At 43.1% G+C, this 21,469-nt stretch overlaps 1 protein-coding gene across 4 annotated transcripts; it reads right to left on the bottom strand.

The window, feature by feature from the left end:
* Nucleotides 1-825: 825 nt before the first annotated feature.
* plekha1b (pleckstrin homology domain containing, family A (phosphoinositide binding specific) member 1b) lies at nucleotides 826-20,433 on the bottom strand. Of its 4 annotated transcripts, none has more exons than XM_030775686.1 (13): nucleotides 20,360-20,433; nucleotides 14,422-14,585; nucleotides 12,330-12,386; nucleotides 12,129-12,174; nucleotides 9,591-9,688; nucleotides 7,545-7,670; nucleotides 6,675-6,812; nucleotides 6,502-6,570; nucleotides 4,996-5,060; nucleotides 4,800-4,863; nucleotides 4,283-4,372; nucleotides 3,965-4,035; nucleotides 1,262-1,556 (listed from the first exon to the last, which is right to left on the bottom strand). In XM_030775686.1, the coding sequence occupies exons 2-13, from the start codon at nucleotides 14,560-14,562 to the stop codon at nucleotides 1,334-1,336; spliced, it is 1,188 nt and encodes a 395-aa protein (XP_030631546.1). In that variant the 5' UTR covers nucleotides 14,563-14,585; nucleotides 20,360-20,433; the 3' UTR covers nucleotides 1,262-1,333. The 4 variants fall into 4 exon arrangements, with proteins under 4 accessions (XP_030631545.1, XP_030631546.1, XP_030631548.1 ...); XM_030775688.1 differs by having other exon boundaries at nucleotides 6,675-6,809; XM_030775685.1 differs by lacking the exon at nucleotides 3,965-4,035 and having other exon boundaries at nucleotides 826-1,556.
* Nucleotides 20,434-21,469: the final 1,036 nt, after the last annotated feature.

Raw genomic sequence — 21,469 nt, 5'->3', positions numbered from 1 at the left:
CCGTTGACTGTACAGCATTACAACTGATGTGACGTCGGGCGTGCGTCTGTCTCAATGCAAAGACATGCTGCAAGCACCTTATGGTGTGGTGAGGTGCATTTATTTTGGCAAACACAGAAGTGCAAATCTACATGTTCATGTGTGTATGGGTGTATGTGTATGTGTGTGTGTATGTGCATGGGAGATATATAGAGTCACGCCTGGCTGTGTCTGTACCAAACCTGAGTGTCTTTATTAGCCATCCAAGGCCACGGTCAAAACAGCACACACAGTGTCCCCCCTCTCTTTATGAGGGAGAGAGAGAGAAAGAGAGAGAGAGAGAGAGAGAGAGAGAGAGAGAGAGAGAGAGAGAGAGAGATGATCTGTTGTCTGATAACTTTAATGTATGAGTGCGTGCTGTAAAATAAACTTGATTACAGTGACAGTCTACACAAACAGAACTTAGCATCAACACTCATCACATCAATACCTATTACATATTGAATATCACGTCTCTAAAAACAGTTCTGATTCATGTCATAGGTGTAGGCAGCACATCTGCCATGCTTTGGTCTGGTCTGTAATGTACACATCTGAAGAGTTAAAAACAAGCAAATCAAGCTCAACAGTTCAAAACATGCCTGTATGGTAATGAGTATAGTCCAACACAAAACTGTTTAAATAATATCAAACTTGACACTGAAATAAACCAGTAAATGTAGTAAAACTATGTCAGTCCTGCTTCCCCTGCGATGCTGGGGAACACACAAAGCCTCAGTTTAAAAGGAATATAGACCAATCACCAAAAAAAAAGGACAAAACAACAAAACAAAGAAATATAAGCACCCACAATTATCAACATGTGTTATCCATCCATGAAGGCCTCATTCCTCGTGGTCCTATGAAAACCCTCGTCACGTTGGGCTGGTAGAAAGTCTGAGCTGCAGCTAAGATGAAGAAAGTATTGACTGTGTTGCTGTGCTTTCACCAATTCACTGTGTAGTAGTATATTACGGATCCGAGACATTCCCGTTCACTCCTGTCAAGCACACACCACACAGGCTGAGGAAGGGCCAGTCCATGTCCTCTTAATGTTTTGCCTAGTTTGTTCAGCTCCAGTTTGAATCTTGAATTTTTTTCTGTTCTGTTTTGTGTTAGTTTATCTTCCCATTTATAGCAATCTCCAAAACCACGGCTCCCTCTGGGGACGTTTATGTTTTTTAAAGCGTATGTGTCCAGTTTCTAAATCACACCTCAGTAATGTGTATATCTCCTTCCTCCAGTTGTTGGGGAGGATGCGAAGATTCGTTCTCAAAGCTACTGCGGCGTTGCCATGGCGATGAAAAACTGGCCCTCACTTGAAGAGGAGACGCGGGGTTTCCTGCAGAGACAGACGCGTCCGGGGCACCCCTGGCAACAGGTTGCTGAAGTCCTGGGTGTCCAGGGCCATGCTGAGGGCCCTGGGGGCCAGGGCATTCTGGGAATTGTAGTTCAGAGGAGATTGGCGAGCGAGGGGCTGGGGGCCCCTGTTCACTGCAGTAGAAGGCGGAACTGGATGAGTGGTGGTGGCCATGTTCCTGTGGAAACGTTTTTGGAAAACAAAGGGGCAGGGAAAAAAGGTCCGGTAGAAACACAGAGAGATGGTCAGTGAGATGGAGGATGATGAAGAGTGTTCCACACTCTCTCTCTCAAAAAAAAAAAAAAGAGGACATGGGCAGGTACAGCAAAGGAAAATGTGGTTTCAGCTTTAGGACAGGCAGGAACTATGTCAGTACTGGTACAGTTGTTGAAACATTTAGCTTCAGTAGCACAGTAGCAGTAACTTCAGTAGTACAGGAAGCAGCGCTAGCAGTCACTTCAGTAGTACGGTAGTAGTACGGTTGTAATAAGTTCATTAGTTTTTAAGCGGTAACTTCAGTAGTTGAGACAACAGAACAGCTTCAGCAGTATTGATAGCGGTAGCATCAGTTGTAGAGACCAACATTAATTTCATCAGACATAACTGAAGGAAGCTACAGCGGCGGTAGAAACAGGAAGTCGTAGCTGCGGTAGCTGAACGGTGCGGGCAGGAGGAATGAAGCAGATGTGGGAAGTTATGGTAGTCATTTTTGGAATGTTAATGTCTCTGTGTCACATTTCACTCTCTGAAAGATAAAGACAGGAGAGCACAGAGAGACAAAGGTGATAAAATATTTATTAGCCGAAAACAGCACGACACACACACGCGCACACACACACACACACACATGCGCTGCCTGTTTGTTAGCTGCTTAGAGAGCGAGTTTACGTTCAGCTCAGCGGGAACACGGGTGAAAAGAGAAGCTCCATACAAGCGGTCGAGGAGAAAAAGAGCTAATGGGAAGTAAAAAGCTAGAGCTTGCAACTGAAAAAAAAAAAGTGTGTCTGAAACCGCACACACAGCAGGCCATTTTGAAACAAACAAATTCAAACAAATGAGCTGACAAACATTGTTCTTATCTCAATCAACAGTTTACGACTCAATTTTGAAGTGTTACGGTTATTCTCACGTCACTGGTGATCTTGTAAGAAACAGAGACGGAGCGGTAAGTATGTGGGGAAAAAAAAAAAGATTGAGAAGTGATGTGAAATCATACAGAATGAATGGATGTTAAGAGCCCAGCTGACATAAATGATGAGGCTCTCAGCAGAGATGTGAGAGAGCATGATGTGAGTAACGCTAATGATCCTCAGGATGTTGTACCACCTTTCTATAAAGCCTGTATTACAACTCTTAACGTACCAGATCTTTTGCTCCCTACCTCATCCGAGCTTCGTCTGACAGCTGAACCAACCTAATCGCTCCCTTAAACAATCAGTTAGACAACTTCAGAGGTCATAACCAGAACAATTTGAACGCTCTGGCAGTGAAATGTTCAAAATTCACTAAAATTCAGCAGGAAGTGTCAATGATCTAAAGCAACCAAATCATTTCTGCAGATCTAAATGATCCTATTATATTTCAAATGCACCTGGGTTTTACACTGTAAGCTAGAGTCGATGGATTAATAATGGAGCATCTGTCCGTGAATCTACACCCAACATTCTACTTGTGTGAAAGAGAGATATGATCATTTGTTACAAAGAGAGTTACTGAAGACTTATGGACACGCTTTAGAAATTTTCATTGCAAAATGCCAGCAGAGAGTTCTTCTCACTGTGCATTAATGTGAGCAAATCACATTTGCAATGAAATATGCCATTAATGCATCATCATTTTCATTATGCCAGTTATTATAATGCTCCTGTCATCTATCTGAAAGTATTTTTCGTGTGAGGGAGGAAGACAGTAAACACAGTTTATATTTAGCACGCACGGGGATCAGATGGAGAAAAAGAAACGAAATGTTCACACCTCTAGACTACAGACTTAAATCCTGCGTGTGTTTTAGAGGTAGGGCCTAATAAAAGATGTCCAAAAGAATAGCTGAATTCATTTGACTTGGACATAAAGTGTTTCTTACAGCGGAGTGACATTTTAACATTTCAGAGATGATCAAACGTTGTATTCAAGGAATGTCTGCAGAAGTTCAAATGGGGGGGCCGGCGGGGGGGGGACAAACCAGAATCCGCTGAAAAGCATCAAAACAAATGGAGGGTACTGCACTCCAGTGAGAAGAGTGAGGTCAGTGGATGTTTGTGCGTTAGTGAGACGAATCAATCGATGACAGGTTAGAGTGAAGCTCCCTCCTGCTGGAATGGAGAGGGAGGGTGCCAAGGGGGTGAGGTTAGGAGGTCACTCAAATATGACATGCGGCTTGGACCGGGTTTTGTTTTGTTTTGTTTTGCTTGCTTGTTTGTCTTTGATGGTTTGGGGAAAAGAAAGGTAGCCAGCATGAAATGAAAACTGCATCCACAATGCTATGCTCGGAACTAGGATGCAAACAGAAAGAGGAGGGGAGCTTGGGTTTTTGTTTTTTGTTTTTGTGTCTTTTTTTTTTTTAGCTCAACACCAGGACTAACATACGTGCTGCATTCACCATTGCGAGACGTATACCTCTGTATACAAGGGTTCGAGAGCCTTCTGGCTTGACGCATCTGCAACAACACATCGCAAAGCCTGATTAACAAAACGGAGGAAGAAGCATCCTTTCACAGGCAAAGGGGTGAGATAACAAAGGTGTCAGATCTTTGGTCAACCACACTCATCGTCAGACACAAAACATCAGGCACGTCTAAACGCGCGTGGCATTCGGTAGACGAGTGCTCGGCGCAGGCAATCAGACTTCCCTGTCACACACTGGTTATAACGTTCATTTGGCCGAGTGAAAAAAGCGCTACGTACTGAGGCTGCGGACCGGCCGGGGCCGCGCTGGGCGACGATGGCGCCAGAGATAGCCTTAATCCAGCCATGCATCTCTTCTGGACTGTCCGACTGAGAAAAAGACGAGAAAAACAGTCAGATATCATCGTTTAATACTACTCCTCCATCTACATTTCCTGCTTCAAGGTCATGAATGCATATTTTGTGCACACATGGTTGTACAGTGGTGACTGTGTGGGTGTGGTAGCGTGTGTGTGTGTGTCTGTGTGTGTGTGTGTGTGTGTGTGTGTGTGTGTATTTTTGTTTTCTTTGGGAGTGAAGAGGACAAAGTTAGAGGTGTTTAGTGAAACATTATCAGAATGACAGATCAGTAAATAGCGAGTACTATGTGTTAGTGTGAGTGATAACCGTGCATTACAGGAAATGTAAAAAATAAATAAATAAATAAAAATTAAAAATAGAAAAAAAAAAAACGGGTGGAGCACATGCAGATAAGATCTCTACTGTCTACTTAAGATCCTGTGCAAAAATGTCTTACCTGAATGTAGAAGGTCCTTGAGGTAGTGACTAGTTCAAAAAGATTGTCCCTCATCATCAAATCACTACAGCAGGACAGAGTAAAAGAAAAAAAAAAAAAAAAGACTTTTTTTTTGTCAGCTGTAAGTATATAGTCAAAGCAGTTAGCGCAATCTATCAAGCAAACAAAATACAAGCATCCACTGAATGACACTGACCTCTGCTTACATTCCTGAACCTTAGTAACCTCCTTCAACGGAATAACACGCAAAGGGTCCCGTTCCTTATGAAGACAGAAAAATGCAGATAAAGCCAAAGAACAATCAAAAGTTACATACAGGAGTGTAACTCAGTTATGCCAATGGAACTGCCATACTACAGTCCCTCATACATCCTCTATCATTCATGTATGTTTTAGTCCAACAGTACTGGAGTAACATGCTATGGTTGTTTTAGAGAGTGGAAACAGAACGCATGCTGTATGGTTAGAGGAACCATAAAAATAAACATGACTTGGGCAGGATCTCGCTACATACACAGCCCATGATTATCAGGCTAAATCTGGGATTTTATTGACTCTGTGCTGTGTGATTTAGGCTATGACAAAACCCCCTTACCGAACCCTGCATCCTGTAACACACCTCCACACACACAAAAACTACAGAAGCATACGCACACACACACACGTACGCACAAATGCACATACACATACAGACACAAACACACACACAGGCACACAAACACACAGGCACACACAGACACACACACACACACACACACACACACACACACGCAAACACACAGGCACACACAGACACACACGTCACTGGCTTCCTGTATTTTTGTTTTCAGGCATGACCCCTCAAGAGAGCCAGGCTCCTGTCGTACTTCTGGTACAGATCTGCGTAACAGTGTTTACAGTGTCCTGTTTTCAAGCTCGCTGACTCCACAGCGCCAAACATGGTACAGCACCACATAGATGGTTCATATGCACCACACATTAACCTCAATCTGTAATTGCATGTTCTTCATACATAATTCAGAGGGAAGGAGCCCTAATACGGCCCCACGTCACAGCAGTCAGAGTCTCTACGGGCAATGAGACACACACAGACATGTCAGCGCTTGCCCAATCTGTCAACATGTGCAATGTGACGAACGGAATTTGAGGCATAAATTTCAACATGCCGAGACAACCATCCCCAACAGTAAGTGATACATACACACACACACACACACCGGTGCCTCAGATGACTGTCCAGTGCAGTCATAGGTCCAAAGCTCAGGGTCTCTCAAATATAGGATATGGAGAATGTGTTAAAATTGAGTCTTGTAAGGAAGGCCTGAGGTATGTAGGGTGGGGCGTGTGTGTGGGGGGGGGGAGAGAATATCCTCTATGTTCTCTTTCTCGGTTTTGGAAATGCGATGCATTTGGGATCCTTGCCGAGTTTTTGAGTTTGTGAACAATGAGCAGGCATGGACTTTCACTTATCTGATCTCTGCGGATCAGCGGGCCCACGGACACACAGGTGCTACACAAAGGAGAACCAGAGCCAAACAGCTCCAGGAGAGAATTAGTGTGCACCACTCAAGGACAACAGCTTTCAGCTAGGAAACAAGAGGGAGTGAGACAAAGAGAGAAAGACAGACAGAGAGAGAGAGAGAGAGAGAGAGAGAGAGAGAGAGAGACAGACAGAGAGAGGGAGAGAGATGGACTAACTCACCAAATCTGATTTAAAGTAACTGATGGCATTGTCATCCAGAACAAAGTATCTCCTCTTCCAATTCTTCATCTGCAAAAAGAGAAAAAGTCACCGTAAAAAAACAGAACCACGTGAGGACTGTAAAACGTGAACGGCTTGTTGCTCTGGTGCATTTACAAAGCTGCCCCACTGACCACAGCTCCCTGTTTGACACAGTATCCAGCTTTGATGACGCTCTGGTCCTGTGCAGTCCGGCTCAGGTAATAGGGCACCTGGCCGTGCTGCTTCCTGAGTCCACCGCGCTCCGCCCCGTTCTGACCCTCTCCCTTCTCCTGTCACACACAGGGTCACAACGTCCAGGGTCAGTGACCTCACAACTGACAACCGAGTCCAAAATATGCATTCGCACTCAGTTACAAAACTCATGAATCCTTATCTCATAAAGCAAGTGAGAGAGAGAGAGAGAGAGAGAGTGAGAGACAGAGAGGGAGAGAGAGAGAGAGAGAGAGAGAGAGAGAGGGAGAGAGAGAGAGAGAGAGAGAGAGAGAGACAGAGACTTTTTGTGCACTGTTGACTAAAACATTGATCTGCACTGATAAAAAAAAAAAAAAAAAACAGCTGTGGTTCACACTTTTCACGGCTACATGGTTTCGGCACTGCCCTTCCGCTCCTCTGCTACAATGATGCATTCAACGCCCACACACACAAACTCACTATCACACATCTGTTTAAGTGCTGAGGGCAATTTTTAACCACTATTTAAACACGCTGCTGCATTCCAACAAGACAAGTCAGAACCTGAAAACTTCAAGTGGCCAAAAAACATGCGTCTTCCTCGGTTACCGCTGCTATTTCAGTCTAGCTTACTCATATGAGACTATGGCCACAACTGCCACTATCTAACTGCCAAAGCGGTGAGATGCACAGGATGAATCCTGTCCAGTCTTAAGAGTTACGCAAGCCTGTAGCAGACTTAAGCAAGAAGTATATATATCTGTATAAGTCACTGCTTTTGGAATCCACACAGATGAATCAGAAGGTGAAACTTGGAAACGGTTCCTGACCTGTGTAGTGGTGATGATCGGAACCCCTCCTATGATCTCCGTCTTGTACGAGACCTGTTTCATAGCACCGAGCACTTCCAGTGGGGACTCTGCATTCTGTGGCACGTGGTCACCTGATTTTGGCACCTGCAAAAACACCAAAAAAGACAATTAACTCAAATCTCAGTGATTGTTATTACATTAATAATGTCTGACATTCAATGCATAACAGCCTTAGTTTCAGTAATAAAGATAGAGCAGCCATGCCAAATGTTGGTACTAAACTGAACAGATCTACAATATCGACAAACACCAGTCACACAAACTAAAACCCTTAAAACAATACAATGTATATCTACAGCCTACATTCCTACGACAGGAGTGACTTTAAAATGCCCTTTCTCATGCGTGGTAAAGTACAGAAAAGTATGGAAAAGTTGTGTCCAGTCCTCTGTTTATGGAGTCATAGAGTGTGAGACAGAGTGAGTTGAACTTTTTTCTGTAACTACGTAGGAGCACATCTTTTCTCTGTTATGACAGCTCCCAAGAAATAAAGATATTGTTCTGTTCTTCCCATTTTGACATTTGCTTTGTCCTGTCATTCTTCATTTCAAGAGAGCCCTCTGGTTGAAAGCCCCTCCTCAACACTGCAGCCAGCAGTGATACTCTCCGCAGCTCTACCTTAGCACTCAGAGGCAATTACGGTGAGGGAGGAGAGAGGGAGGGAGAAACAATGGGCAGGAGAGAAATACTGTGAGCCAGTAATGACTCAAAAGATCACACAGTGTTGAGGAACTAATGTTCACTTTGGGAAGAAAAAAAAAAAACTGGTGCAGGAAAGGAGTAGTTTGTATTGCTTTCCAAGGTGTGCATGTCTGTGTGTGTGTGTGTGTGTGGTTCAAAGGAGGGCATGCTCTATTCCCAAACACGCCACAAAACCACATTCATGTTTAGGGCAGAGGAACTGACAGCTGGGATATAGGTCATCATAGGCCAAAGAGCCTTAAAAAATACTAGACATTTTACATCAAAGTTACAGATGTGTTAGGAATTCTGTGTTTAGCTTTGGCTTCAGTCAAACCTTCCCTCACCAAACACTATCAACAGTTTTTTTTTCCATCTTATTTGTTATCTTAACAAAGGTCTTGTAGCAACACTGGATGCGTGTATGTTACATGTTATAAAAGCACCCCGCTGGTGAGGTCAAAGAGGAGATACACACTTGTAGTTACAATCGCTGCTTATTTGCTTTTAACAGGCTAGTACTTATCAATGTTTCACTCTGTGTGTGTGTGTGTGTGTGTGCGCGCCTGTGTACATGTGTGTATGTGCACGCTGATGGCTTATTGATGAGTGAGGGATTTTAGCCTTCAGGCATTAAGGGCCACAGCATGGTCTTTTCCCCCCAAAGCGCTCGTGTGGGATCCGACTGTGACATCAATACACTAACACACACACACACACGCACAAACACACACACACACACGCACAAACACACACACAGACACACACACACACAAACACACACACACACACACAAACACACACACAAACACACACACACACACACACACACACAGAGACATACACACAAACACACACACACACACACACACACACACGCACACAAGCAAATTCTGGTCCAAAGCAATTCACGTCATGGGCTCTAACCCAATGGAAACAGCACTAAATCACAATATCCAGCACAGCTTTGAATGTTCTTTCCCTCTGTGATAAGATCAAATAGTGGTGATATATACTAAAACGAGTCATAAAGAACACCCTAAGACATGATCAATGTTTTCACTGAAACTGCCTTTCCATAATTACATGATCAGTTAGACGGACAACGTAGAAATAAATAACGTGTAGCTCAGATACCGTTCCAAACCGACTACACCTTAAAACAGCTCTGTGTTCAGGGAGAAGAGGAAAATATCTCCATGGCTGATGCTTGTCTCGCATTCTCCGATTTTATCTCAACAGTTCTGTGGAAGAAGGTCCTGAATCTGAGCCTGAGGCAAAAAGTACTTGGCCAGACTGCTCGGTTTTCTCTGGGACACTCACTGTGATTTTAGTTGCATTGTTGAGCACGCCAACCCATTCCACCAAGTCCTGCTGATCATTAGCCTGTAGGTAAAATTTCCTCATTCCAGCATTGATGACTAAGGACAAAAAAAAAAGAACACAAAAGAAATGAACTTTAATAAGAGAACAATTTGTCAAAGGAACATTTCACTGTTGTACCAAAAATGATAAACTGCTAAGTGCTGTTTTACTAAGTAGCACAGAACATTCTGTGTTACCAAGGACTTAAATAAGCATTTTCTCTGTTCTAGGTCACTATCTACAGAAATGCAGTGCAGTACAGTGTTTTCAGAGCCAGGGTTAAATACATGAATGGATATGTGAATGATATGAATACTGGCCTTCTAAACAGCTCAAATGTCTGAAAGCCCTAACAGTGGTCTGTCTAAAGCATTAATGGAGAAGATCGTTTCCACAATAACTCACTGGGTACACAATGATGCGCTTCTTCTGATTCTCTCTGAATTTCAAAGCATACAATGTGTCCTTTCTTAAAAACATGCCAGTTTTTCCTCCACGATTTTACTAACGCTAGCTGTGCCACACACGCTTTTCTAAGCTGTGTGCTTTTCTGTTTCTGTCTATCTCTTTGTGAGCCTGAGAAAAACACAGTCCAACTGTTCTGGAGAGAAGAAGAAGTACAGACACCAGGCCTAGAAAAGCCAACAAAAAAAAAAAAAAGAAAGAAAGAAAAAAGAAAGAAAGAAAGAAAGAAAGAAAGAAAGAAAGAAAGAAAGAAAGAAAGAAAGGTTTTATGAGGGTGTCTCTCAAGCAAACAGTGGATCAGTGCCCTGTATAATTCTCCAAGCAGGTCTGATTAAAGTGTCCTACTGTTCAGCAGAGACAAGAGGCCCCAGTGCAAGTTAGTCAGGAGGGACTGACTCCTTTGTGACATAAATTCCACCGTGAACTCCGCACTCTCAGTCAGAGCATTGAGACGAGCATCCTGTGCCGAAGCATTTCGTTGCCAAATCCGCTCCCCGGTGAACAAGCCCCACGTCCAGGAGGGCCTGATAAACACTTCAGTAGCTGCGGGTCACAACAGGAAGCCGTTCCACCGAGATTCCATCTGAGCTCTGAGTTCTTTCGCGCCAGGAGCAACCTGCTGCAAGCTCCCGGTTCACCCCCGTGCATGAACTGGGGTCGAGCAATTATCACGACCGATAACAACAACAGATGTAAATGAAGATTCTTAGGTTTAAATTGTTCACTTATGTTTTGACTCCATCCGCTAAAGTTTCTTGTAGCGGTCTAAAACCCGAAACCGTTGTGTTTATTTAAGGTTCAGTGCTTACGGGATAAAAAGGAAGACTCGCACGAAGCGGTCGGTGGGGAGGGAGGGAAAGTTGCTAACGTATTTGACGAGATTGCAGTCGGAGGGGTAAATATCCACTGTCCTGCGTCTAAAAATATCGAAGAGTTTTGGAGAGAAGCTCAGATTGTGACATGAGCATCCTGTGGAAGAGTCCGGAGACACAATCCCCACACACCCCATCTCACCGACGCCACAGCTGCTTCACTCCAGTGGGGGTCAATATCAGGTCAACCTACTGCTTCCTTCAATTGAGTGTCTGAGCCACTCTGCATTTGTTGGGGGGACAAAGGGGCCCTTCAATAACACAGCGTCACATAGGAAATTGTTCCCAGGAGCCTGGGAGAGCATAGAGGAGCAAAGCAGGTGTGATGAAGGCTGTGTGTGTGTGTGTGAGGGAGACTTTAGGAGCTACTCCCTGTTACACAGTGAAGCGTTTATCATACGCTAGCTCACTTTAGACTTCTCATTCTGCCGGTACCTTTTAAATGTATTCACTCAGCTGACCATCTAGAACAAATTACAGCTATTACTTTCCACGTCAGAGGTCACACACCTCTGGGGCCACCTTGGTTGAGTCTCTTACTCAGAATACGCTGGCAGTGAACCGCCAAGGCTGTGGCTCCAGTGACTGACTCCAGTTACTATGCCGTTTCCCTTAGCACCGTGCTATTAGGCTGCAATGGCACAGAAGAAAGTCTCAGCATTATCTCTGTATAAACTGGGTCACGCAGAGGGCCATGGTGGATATACACGACACAGACTTTCAACTTCAGTTAAGAGCAAAAGAGAAACAACTGAAGAGAGACACAGAATTCTGCTGCTTTAAATACAAAGAGGTCTGGCATGCAACCATACACCGCTGCCGCGTCCCCGTTTTGAACTCCTTTGGGTAAAGTTTACAAAGCGCTCCGAAACTGAGTTTTTTGCTCCTGTTTTTTTTTTTTTCACAACAATAGCCTGGGGGGGGTCGGAGATCTTTGCGTAAAAAAAAAAAGCCCTCCCCATGCCCCCTATTTTCCACAGGCACTTCCTCAGGGCGCTGTGAGCACAATGAGATTGTCCGCGCGCGCGCGCGCGCACACACACACACACACACACACAGAAAATGCCATCACCGTACCACACTACCAGCGAGCCAAACCACAACTTAAACATCATTATGATGAGGTCAGCGGAGCAGAGCAGACAAAAGAGAGACTCACCGAAGCAGAATTCCGCCTTGGGTCGTAGTTTGGTGGCATCGCTCACCTATAAAGGTTCAAGTTGGACATGGGAGAGAAAAAAAAAAAAAAGAGAAGAAAAAAACATGTTCGCTGTCAAGGTGCCTCAAACATTGCCTGTGAAATTCATTTTGATTCGTGAGTAAATTCTTATGCACATTTGTAAACTCGGAGCTGACTGACCTTGGATATATAGGTGAGTTTGAGGGAGCCAACGATGGGGGCCCCTTTTGGCAGGTTCTGATGTGGAGGGCGAATAAAAAAAAAAACAAAAAAAAAAACAAGGGCATATTTAAGAATATTCATGTCAGTTCATACCGACGACTCAATGCCATATTCAATGAAATATTCATCTTCATTCACTCCTAATAATTTAAACCATTCACAACAGATTCCATTATGTTCGAATGGCATGTAGCCGACGCACCTATACAGGCATTATTGATATAAGACGTGTGCAATCTGAATGTGAGGCGAACGAGGGTAGAATACACACATAGGGAGAGTTCAAGCCTTCAACAGAAATCCATAAAAGTTTAAGCACTTGTCTGGAGATCAGTGAATTATTCAAAGCACAGAGCAGCATCAATAAATTATATTTTTTGGCTTTAATACTTGTGCTTTGGTATGAGTATTCAACACAGAGCTTGCAGTCCCAACAAAACAAGCAGAGTTGTGTAAGCCTTTGACAGACCACTGTTAAGAACACATTCCACGGTGACAGACTGAAACACTTATGTACTTATGCTGATTACAAAGATAGTCGATGCTGACTGACTTCAGCTACACGTTCTCCAAATCAAAGAAATGGTCTTCTCTTCCAGTCGTACGCATACAGACAAAAAAAAAAACAACTTCAGATCGACGCCGTCGTACTTTTGGGATGGCTTGACAGCTCTTCAGCTCCTCTGTCTCTTGATGGAGATGTTGTTTTTCTTCTGACAGTAGAAACCAAACTTTTGTTTTCTCCAGACTGTGATGTATCACTTTTGCCGCTTTGTAAGGTGGTTCCATATTGTAGCAACCGCTAGCTTTATTTAAATGAAAGTAATACATTAAATATCTTACAATCTGTAGTTTTTCTTTAACTGACATCATCAAACGACCCTCGTTTTGACTCTTTCTGACACAACAAGCTAACTGCTCTTTGAGGTTCATTTTGCTCTTTGCGTTAGGCTGAGCGATGCATTCTTTGCTTTAGAGAGCTGTAATCACAGTCGCTGTGACCGTGGAGATAAACAGCAGGCCTAATCACACTGTTAAGCTGTGGACTCCTGCATGGAAGTGTGGAGCAGACATCTCTTCAGTTGGTGAGGGTGGGGGATGCATGAAGTACACCCTTAATTAACCATAAATCATTTAGACAATGCTTGGAGTATATGGCATGCGTGGGTTATTAGCTACCCAGTAACTAATTAGTGGGACAGCAAATATTTAGACTGGTTTTGGACGTGAGATAACACTGATCCATACTGCAGAGCTCTGACATGCACACACACCTGTGTGTGTGTGTGTGTGTGTGTGAGACTCAGGCACTTGGTATAGCACTGTCACTTCACAACCAAATCCTCATCCCTAAACAGACATTCGCTATTTGACTGGCGAGAGAAGTCTGAAGCATCAGGCAAATCAGTCTCCTCCAACACTTTCTAAGATTTCAAACCCCCAAATGACTGTTCTCCCATCAACCTATTAAATAAACCTAACTGCAAAATATGCAGGTACTGTACACCTTCTAAGTTTAATGGTAAGGCTTAAGCATAACTGAACTGAAAAAGCGTGAATCGGCAGAACAACAATATTTTGCCTGCATAACTCACAAGCTTGAGATGTGAACTGCACTGCAGCTTCATACATACATCTCCCTCTTTTCAGGAAGATGAGAAGGAGCAGCATCTTTGAGCTGTTTGACTCGTCTGAAAACAACTGGATGACAATCTAAATGCATGCCACACAAGTTCTCAAAAATTCACCACAGAATACTTTCTTTATTGACTTTGTGAGGAAACAAATACTAAATCTGTTTGGAGCTGACTCTAAATTTGTCTGAAGCACTTTAAAATGCTCTTGGCCCATAAAAAAAAAACAAAAAAAAAACCCCAAAAACTATTTCAATGCCTTCACATCAGAGCTCATGAGCCATTATCGAAGACAGAACTAATGTTGGCCCTGTAAACAAATGCTGTCTATACAACTACAGGGTTTTATGGGAGAGCAGACTTCAGCCGCCCCTCCTCGCTGCGGCACGGCCTCTGTTTCTCAATGGGACCCGTACCTGTGGGTTGTCCATGTACCAGACCAGGCTGCCTTCGGCCGTGTCCAGGATGAAGTAGCGGCGCAGGAACTTGCCGCTGTTCTCATTCTCCTCTATGTCCAGGAAGCCACAGATCCGGTTCTGCCGATCCACGTAAGGCATAGCTGAACCTGTGCATTACACTGCTGCGGAAAAAGCAGAAAAGAGCATGAGGGGAGGAGCAGAGGGAAGAGGAAATGTGACAGAAATCGAGGAGAGGCCACCGAGCAAAGCAAACGGGTTGGAAAAGAGCTGCCAGAAGGAGAGACTGAGAGCGTAAGCAAATGAAAGTGATGAGAGGGAGAGATCTGAAGACAGAAAGAGGGAGTAAGGGAGAATGCCAGCATTGATGTCTATTTTCGGCTGCAAGAAAAGTGGTCTCCAATGACATCACCCTTTCATTATGCCACACTCTCTCTCTCTCTCTCTCTCCCCCCTGATTAGACTCCTTCTAACTGATGAACCTCTTCATTGTGTCTCTCTTGCATGGTATGAATACAAATGGACTGATTACTCAGGTCTCTGGCTGCCTCAGAATGCCAGGAGTCAACATTTCCGCAGAGAGGTGGTGACTGATACCAGCTTAAGTTTCAATTCACCTGCAGCTAGTTTAAATGTCACGACAGCTAGCAATGACTACGGCTGAAAGAAGGCTAAGCTTTAATTCTATAATCTCCCATGGAAATGGGTTTCCATAAATTATAAGCGCAGGGAAAAAAAACAAAAAAAAAAACAGGTCACGTAAATGTTAAGGTGGAAATATTCACTGACCTTCTCCACTCGCCATCCCTTTATCCTCACCAAAAAGTTGAAGAAAACTTCTCGAAAGCTCGCCTATCTTTGAATGGACGACAGAAGTTCTATGCCTGCCGATTTTTCACAAGCATATGTGACAGCGCACCTGTCATTTGTGTGAATGCGAGTGCTCCAGTTCATTAGACCCAATCCATTCCATGGAGTGTAATTGAGCCAGGTAGCTCTATTTTTAGCCAAGCCCTTAAACCTGTAGCACAGCGAAGTATTAAGGGCAACACTCCCACAACTGTTGGATCTCCCCATACGGAGCTCATGTACCACACATAATACCAGTCAGTCATGGTGCTTACAAACACAATGGCACTACCTTCCTCTAAAGTCCCAAGGACAACAACAGAACTCTGCTTAAAAAAAAAAGCAAATAAAATTAAAAAAAAAAAAAAAAAAAGCTTTTAATCACCTGGTTTCATGGTCTTGGAAAACTCACTTCAGTTGGAGGATTTTATAGAGTACTTCTAATTACAGGTTCAGAAGTTACTGCAAGATGTGGACTCCTTTTGTAATTACTGCGGACTTCTATGAACTGTCTGTGGAGTGTCAAAGCTTATGATGTACCCAGTGAGTCTGTAAATTCAAAGTTTGTCAAAGAGGTCCTTGGGCCACAATGGGACTTCCTGCTTGAATAAAGGTTAAATAGATCAATTTAAAGTGTGTTCTGGGTTCTGAAGCATTGGGACAAGTGCTGGGTCTCTCTGAAGCTTGGTGGAGTGGATGGGAAATGTGTGGACATCCCCCTGGTAGTGTGTGTGGGGCTTGGTGTTCCAAGGTTGAATACACTGCAAAAGCTATATCAAAGAAAAAAGAAATCTCTATTCATAAAATGATGGCAGTGAGTAATCCCTCAACATCCATTGAATCCAACCACAGTCTCAGTGGCTCTGTCCCGACTCTGGTCCTTTGTTCTGAGAAAGCAGCAATACTAAAAACTCTGCCCAGCTCCGCAATGCCAAGGAGCGACGAAGCAGGCATGGGATCAACGCTGTTAATTTCCTGCCGCCCACCACTGGGAGGAAGTGACCAGCCTTCGTGCTGGAACTGTTTAAAAAACAGGGCAGAACGGCAGATCTGGGACTGTGTGCCCCCCCCCACCCCCACCCCCCCCAGGCCATGGGAGTTCTCCCAGGCTCTTTTCCCATGTCGCCAAGCCATCAATCAGCGTAGCAACACACAAATGTTCTCCCTGCGGTCGCTGGATGTGACATGACCTCTGCCAATATGTGTGTAATGAGCAGCCAGTTGACAGGCAGGGACAGAGTTTTCCAATCACAAAGGGATTAGCACCTTAACTCAGGCAGGCGCCACATTGACCACGGCACATGCCCACTCACAGAGAGAGAGAGAGAGGTGACTCTTATCCTGTCTGTGCCTACTAGTGCTATGTAAAATACAAGCTTGCACACAGACACAGCTAGAGAAGAGAAAGAGAGTGGGGGCGAAGAGATAGAGATAGAGATGGGGGGAGGGGGGGGCACAGAATGCAAAGGGGAATCGAGAGTCAGGGTCATAAGTGTAGTGAACACAACTATGTATTCTATAGGCCACTGGTGTCATACAAACATGTTATAGGAGTTAGTTTCATGTGTCCCTGACATTCTGAAATACCGTGAGTGCATTTCTCCTTAAACATGCTAAACTTAACGGAATGTGGTCTATTTTTTCATAAATTGTCATTTTTATTGTACATAACTGATAATTATTACGCACAATATTGTATATACTATAAATTGAACTGTAATAAATGTATTATAAAATTTAAAGGAGGATATTCACTGGATTTAAAAATGGATTAAAATCTGAATATTTAAAAAAAAGAGTGGTATTTCAATTCTGCTTTCCTGTGGGCATTCCAATGACTACAGCTGGTGAATCATAAATGATTAAAAAATGAGCAAAAAAAGTATTCCGATGAAAATATAATAATAATAAAAAAAACCATTTCCCTCAGGACAACCTGTGCAAGCATTCATTTAGTCAATGATCGAAGCCATTCATAAAGTTTGAAAAGGATCACATTAGAAGGTTCACCCATAAAGTAAGCAACAGTTTTTCTGCACATCTGCAAATACTAACAGTCACAAAGCACGTCGTCTAACCCATGATATCACATGGCAGTCTGAGAAGGAAATGAAGGTGAGACATATTTGCATGCGCTAATAAAAGCAGATTCATTAGAGGGCACAGTGGTAGTCTGGCATGCTTTCACCACAGTCCTGAAGACTGCATTTGGTGGTTCACTCTGGAGTATTATAAATACATTTCCTATTCTGGCCCTTTAACCATTTCTTGAAACACTAATAGTTTGCAGCGAGCGGTAAGAAAGCAGGGATCTATTTTTCAATGGAATGCAGGCAAATTCAATTTGCAAGTTACAACGATAAAAAAAAAAATCCATAGCCCAAAACACATTATTTTCCCCCAACAAAGTCATTCCTGTTTTGCTCTAAGTATGTCCTTCAGCCATTGTGGTTCACTCTTTCTTGTTCTCTGTTGGCGCATAACAGACACAAGTTCTGGCATGTAAGCTTCTCCGCGACCGTTTTTTTCTTCTAATTCATCTGCACGACAGACCTGAGGTCTTGCATTTCTCTCTCTTTCTCAAACCTTTGTGGTTTCACATACATAAAGATAACAGGAAATCACGTCTCAAAAGCCAAACATTTCAGTGTGTAATAGCCTAGATGATATCAACAAAACTGTACCTTTGCTGGCCTGGTGAGACAGCAAAGGAGTGAGACAGCGTTTTGAGAAATCAACATTTAGACACCTTAAATTAGGATTATGTCCAACATTCCCACGGCCTTTGTTGACAGAGACGACTTCAAGACCGAAGAGGTCAGTGTGTCTGATTATCACAGGATGGCCTCCCTTGCGTTCAGGGTTTGATATGCTTTACAAACCATTTCTGATCATCTGTTTCGCTCAGCGGTCCGCATCATCAGTTGCTTTTCAGGGTGACACGATATATGGGCTTATCTTCACAAAAATACCGTCCTCGTAATTTAAAATGTACCCTACTGTCCAAAAGCAAGTTCTCTCTCTCTGATTTTACACTCTGCCTCATGCCCTGTTTCTGTCTGAAAGCTCCCCTGGACTTTACCCTAATTTGTCCTCTTACTGCCTCCTCTCTCTTTCTCTCTCTCTCTCTCGCTCTCTCTCTGAGTTTCTCCTCTCTCACTTGCTTCACAGCTGTGACTCAGCTCTGATCTCCCAAATCTCATGGTTAACTGCACACATGCCCTCCAGAGATCTGCCCTTTTGTTTCCCTTTAGGAAGAGAGAGAGAGAGAGAGAAAGAGAGAGAGAGAGAGAGAGAGAGAGAGAGAAAGAGAGAGAAAGAGAGAGAGAGAGAGAGAGAGAGAGAGAGAGAGAGAGAGGGAGAGAAACAGAGAAACACCGAGTTGGGGAAACACAAACAGACACACACTCACACTCAAGTTTCAGTCTGGCTAACTGAACACTACCTTCTGTCACTGCTGTGACCACTGAGCGTACAAGGTCAGAACCTTAACCTCAGACTGTGGTCTCTGTGTTAAGTCTTCTAGTTCTAGAATGGTCTGTGTGCATAAGGTCTAAAGACCTAAAAATGTGGCCTACACATAGCTCTGCTTGTACTAAGAGGTGCTTTCCCACAGCTTATGGCTAAAATTTCACACCCTTATGTCTGACATATTACATTTCCACAATATGTGTACTTCCCCAAATTTTATCCTGGAATGTCTTATGACGTGAAACAGGAACCTGAAAGGAATAAGCTTAATTCTAGAACAAGGACACAAAACAGACTTTTTGTATACCAGCGACATGCCCAATCTAAATCTGGGCTGTACTGACTTGCACACACTGAATTGAGTTGAATCAGCTTTCTGATTTGGACAACAGTTTAATTGACAATCACAGATGGCAGATGTCCCTCACAAATCTCATTTATCATTTGGAACAGCCATTTTACACATCTAGCATAATTCTGAGAGACTTAAATGGGTAATATTCAATGAGTCTTGACAGTACAGACGAATTTGATTAGGACTTCGATTAAAACAAGAAAAAGAAAATGATACATCTAAATTTATGCATATGAAACCTTGTGAAGAAAGGATAGAAAATACTCATCTACGGTATAAACATCATTTCCACTTTCACCTCTAAATTCTAGTAGGCCTATTTACATTCACAGATTCACATCACACCCTCCTCTCTGAAGCAAGCTTTGATTTTGGAGAACATTGACAGGTTTAAGAAGTTTGATCCATAACTTTATCAGCAGCTTTAGGATAAAGGAAAAATAAGGTGCATGACCCCCAGTGTTCACAGCTAGATTCCCAAGTCTCTGTTATATGTTAATTCATTCAAACACACACACACACACACACACACACACTTCATTAAGCACGTCCCCCTAACCCTAAGCAATCACATTAATTGTCAAAAACTGTGAAACATTTCACAGTGAAACAGCTGAAACATTTCTACATTTAACGTTTAAGATTTAAGACTTCTACATAAATAGACCATCCCATCACATCAACGCATCCTGTGCAAAGTGATCAATCACGTTCGCGCATCTTGACAAGACTGCATGGTCTATTACATAGTAAATAAATGATTTCATGATAAATAAGCTCAACTCAGCGAGAAGTCACTACAAGTAGACATGACATCATCCCAGGTCTATGTTCAGATCTCATAATACCATTCACTTGGTCTCATTCACTTTACTTTCATCAGTATTCAACGTAGGTAAAATCGTTTAATTTACCCGATTAATCTGAAATTGGCGTAATCACCAAACGGTTGAGAAATGAGGTTGACGTTTGATGAACTACAAAAATGTATAAATTCTAATAACATTATCATTGATTAAACGTCTGGCGATACATCCTGATTAACCTATTAATGGCTAACTTTATGTTTATGAACAAGGACTTTGAGAGACATTAAAAGACAGCGACAGGTTTCGTATACAGTAACGCTGCTTAGCTTGTTAGCTTCACTGTAATGTTGCTCCGCTTCACTACCTACTGTTCAAAGCGTCGTTCACTTCACCAGAATGTTACATGAAAAGCAAAATTTTACACATAATTCACTACTTTGAAGAAAATACTTACATAATTATAATGAGTCTGAATGCTTGGTGACACCTGGCTCAATCGACCTCTCTCAGACTTTCAGCCCATCTCCCACACTAACTTCCTACTGCTAAGCCTACCTATCCCAACGCTCAAGGGTGGAGAACTGGGGGGCGTGTTTCGACTTTTTGTCTGTCCGGAAACAGTCATGCAAAGGATGATGGTATGCGTAGTACTTTGGGGACAAATTAATAAGCACTGTGTTTCTATCTTATTGCACAACAGAGCCTATTTGTTTCCCTCACGGAGTTATAATTACACATTATAAATTAATAAAGAGCTCGTGACAATGTCATACAGGGATGAGTGTGCACCTATTTGAATTTTGCACACATTTATGTCTTGGCACACAGACCGATTTTACTGGACTAGTCCTCTCAGGTAAATATACAAGCGTGACAAGACGATACTGTGCTAAATACGAAGTGCAGCACTGCTCAGCATTTCAAACATAATCTATACCAAAGCCGTACAGTAAAGGAAACAGTCGTAAAATAGCTGCCAAAAGCAGGGAAATTCCCGAGCTAAAACAAGCATCCTTCAGTAAACAGGCGTCTCTCTCCTCAGTGACATTTCCGTGTGCAGCCTATTTTATTTGTCTGTCTGTCGACCTATGTCTGTGCGACTTTCTGTTTTCCGAAACCCAGACAAGAGGAGACCGACATTAGTGAATTCCCTGTAATGCCAAAGATGCTTGGCTGGCAGCAGGGAGGGCGCACTGACAGATAAACGTCGTAGAACTGAGTGGATAGAATTATCGGGGTCTGTTCAAAAAGACTACTTACTGTACACAAACTGATATAACGTTTTTAGTAATCGCGACCCTAATGGCACTCTGGATCGAAATTGTTTAGTGATGCTGGCACCAGTGTAATGCTGATTTTCAAAAAGAAGCAAAATCAGATTTAAAAAAACTGAATATGATGCTGACTGATGGATTATCTCATATAGTCTTTTTTTACGGGTTGATGACTGAGGCTTAAAAGTGGGTCAGGGAGGTATAGTCTAGTCTCTGGATTGTTCCTGTGCTTGTCCGCAAAGCATTATCCATGATGAATTGTGATGGGATGATCCGGAGTTGGGCTGCTC

Source organism: Chanos chanos, chromosome 5 (genome assembly GCF_902362185.1).
Source record: "Chanos chanos chromosome 5, fChaCha1.1, whole genome shotgun sequence".
NCBI classification, from domain to species: domain Eukaryota; kingdom Metazoa; phylum Chordata; class Actinopteri; order Gonorynchiformes; family Chanidae; genus Chanos; species Chanos chanos.
This window is presented reverse-complemented; position numbering and strand designations above follow the sequence as displayed.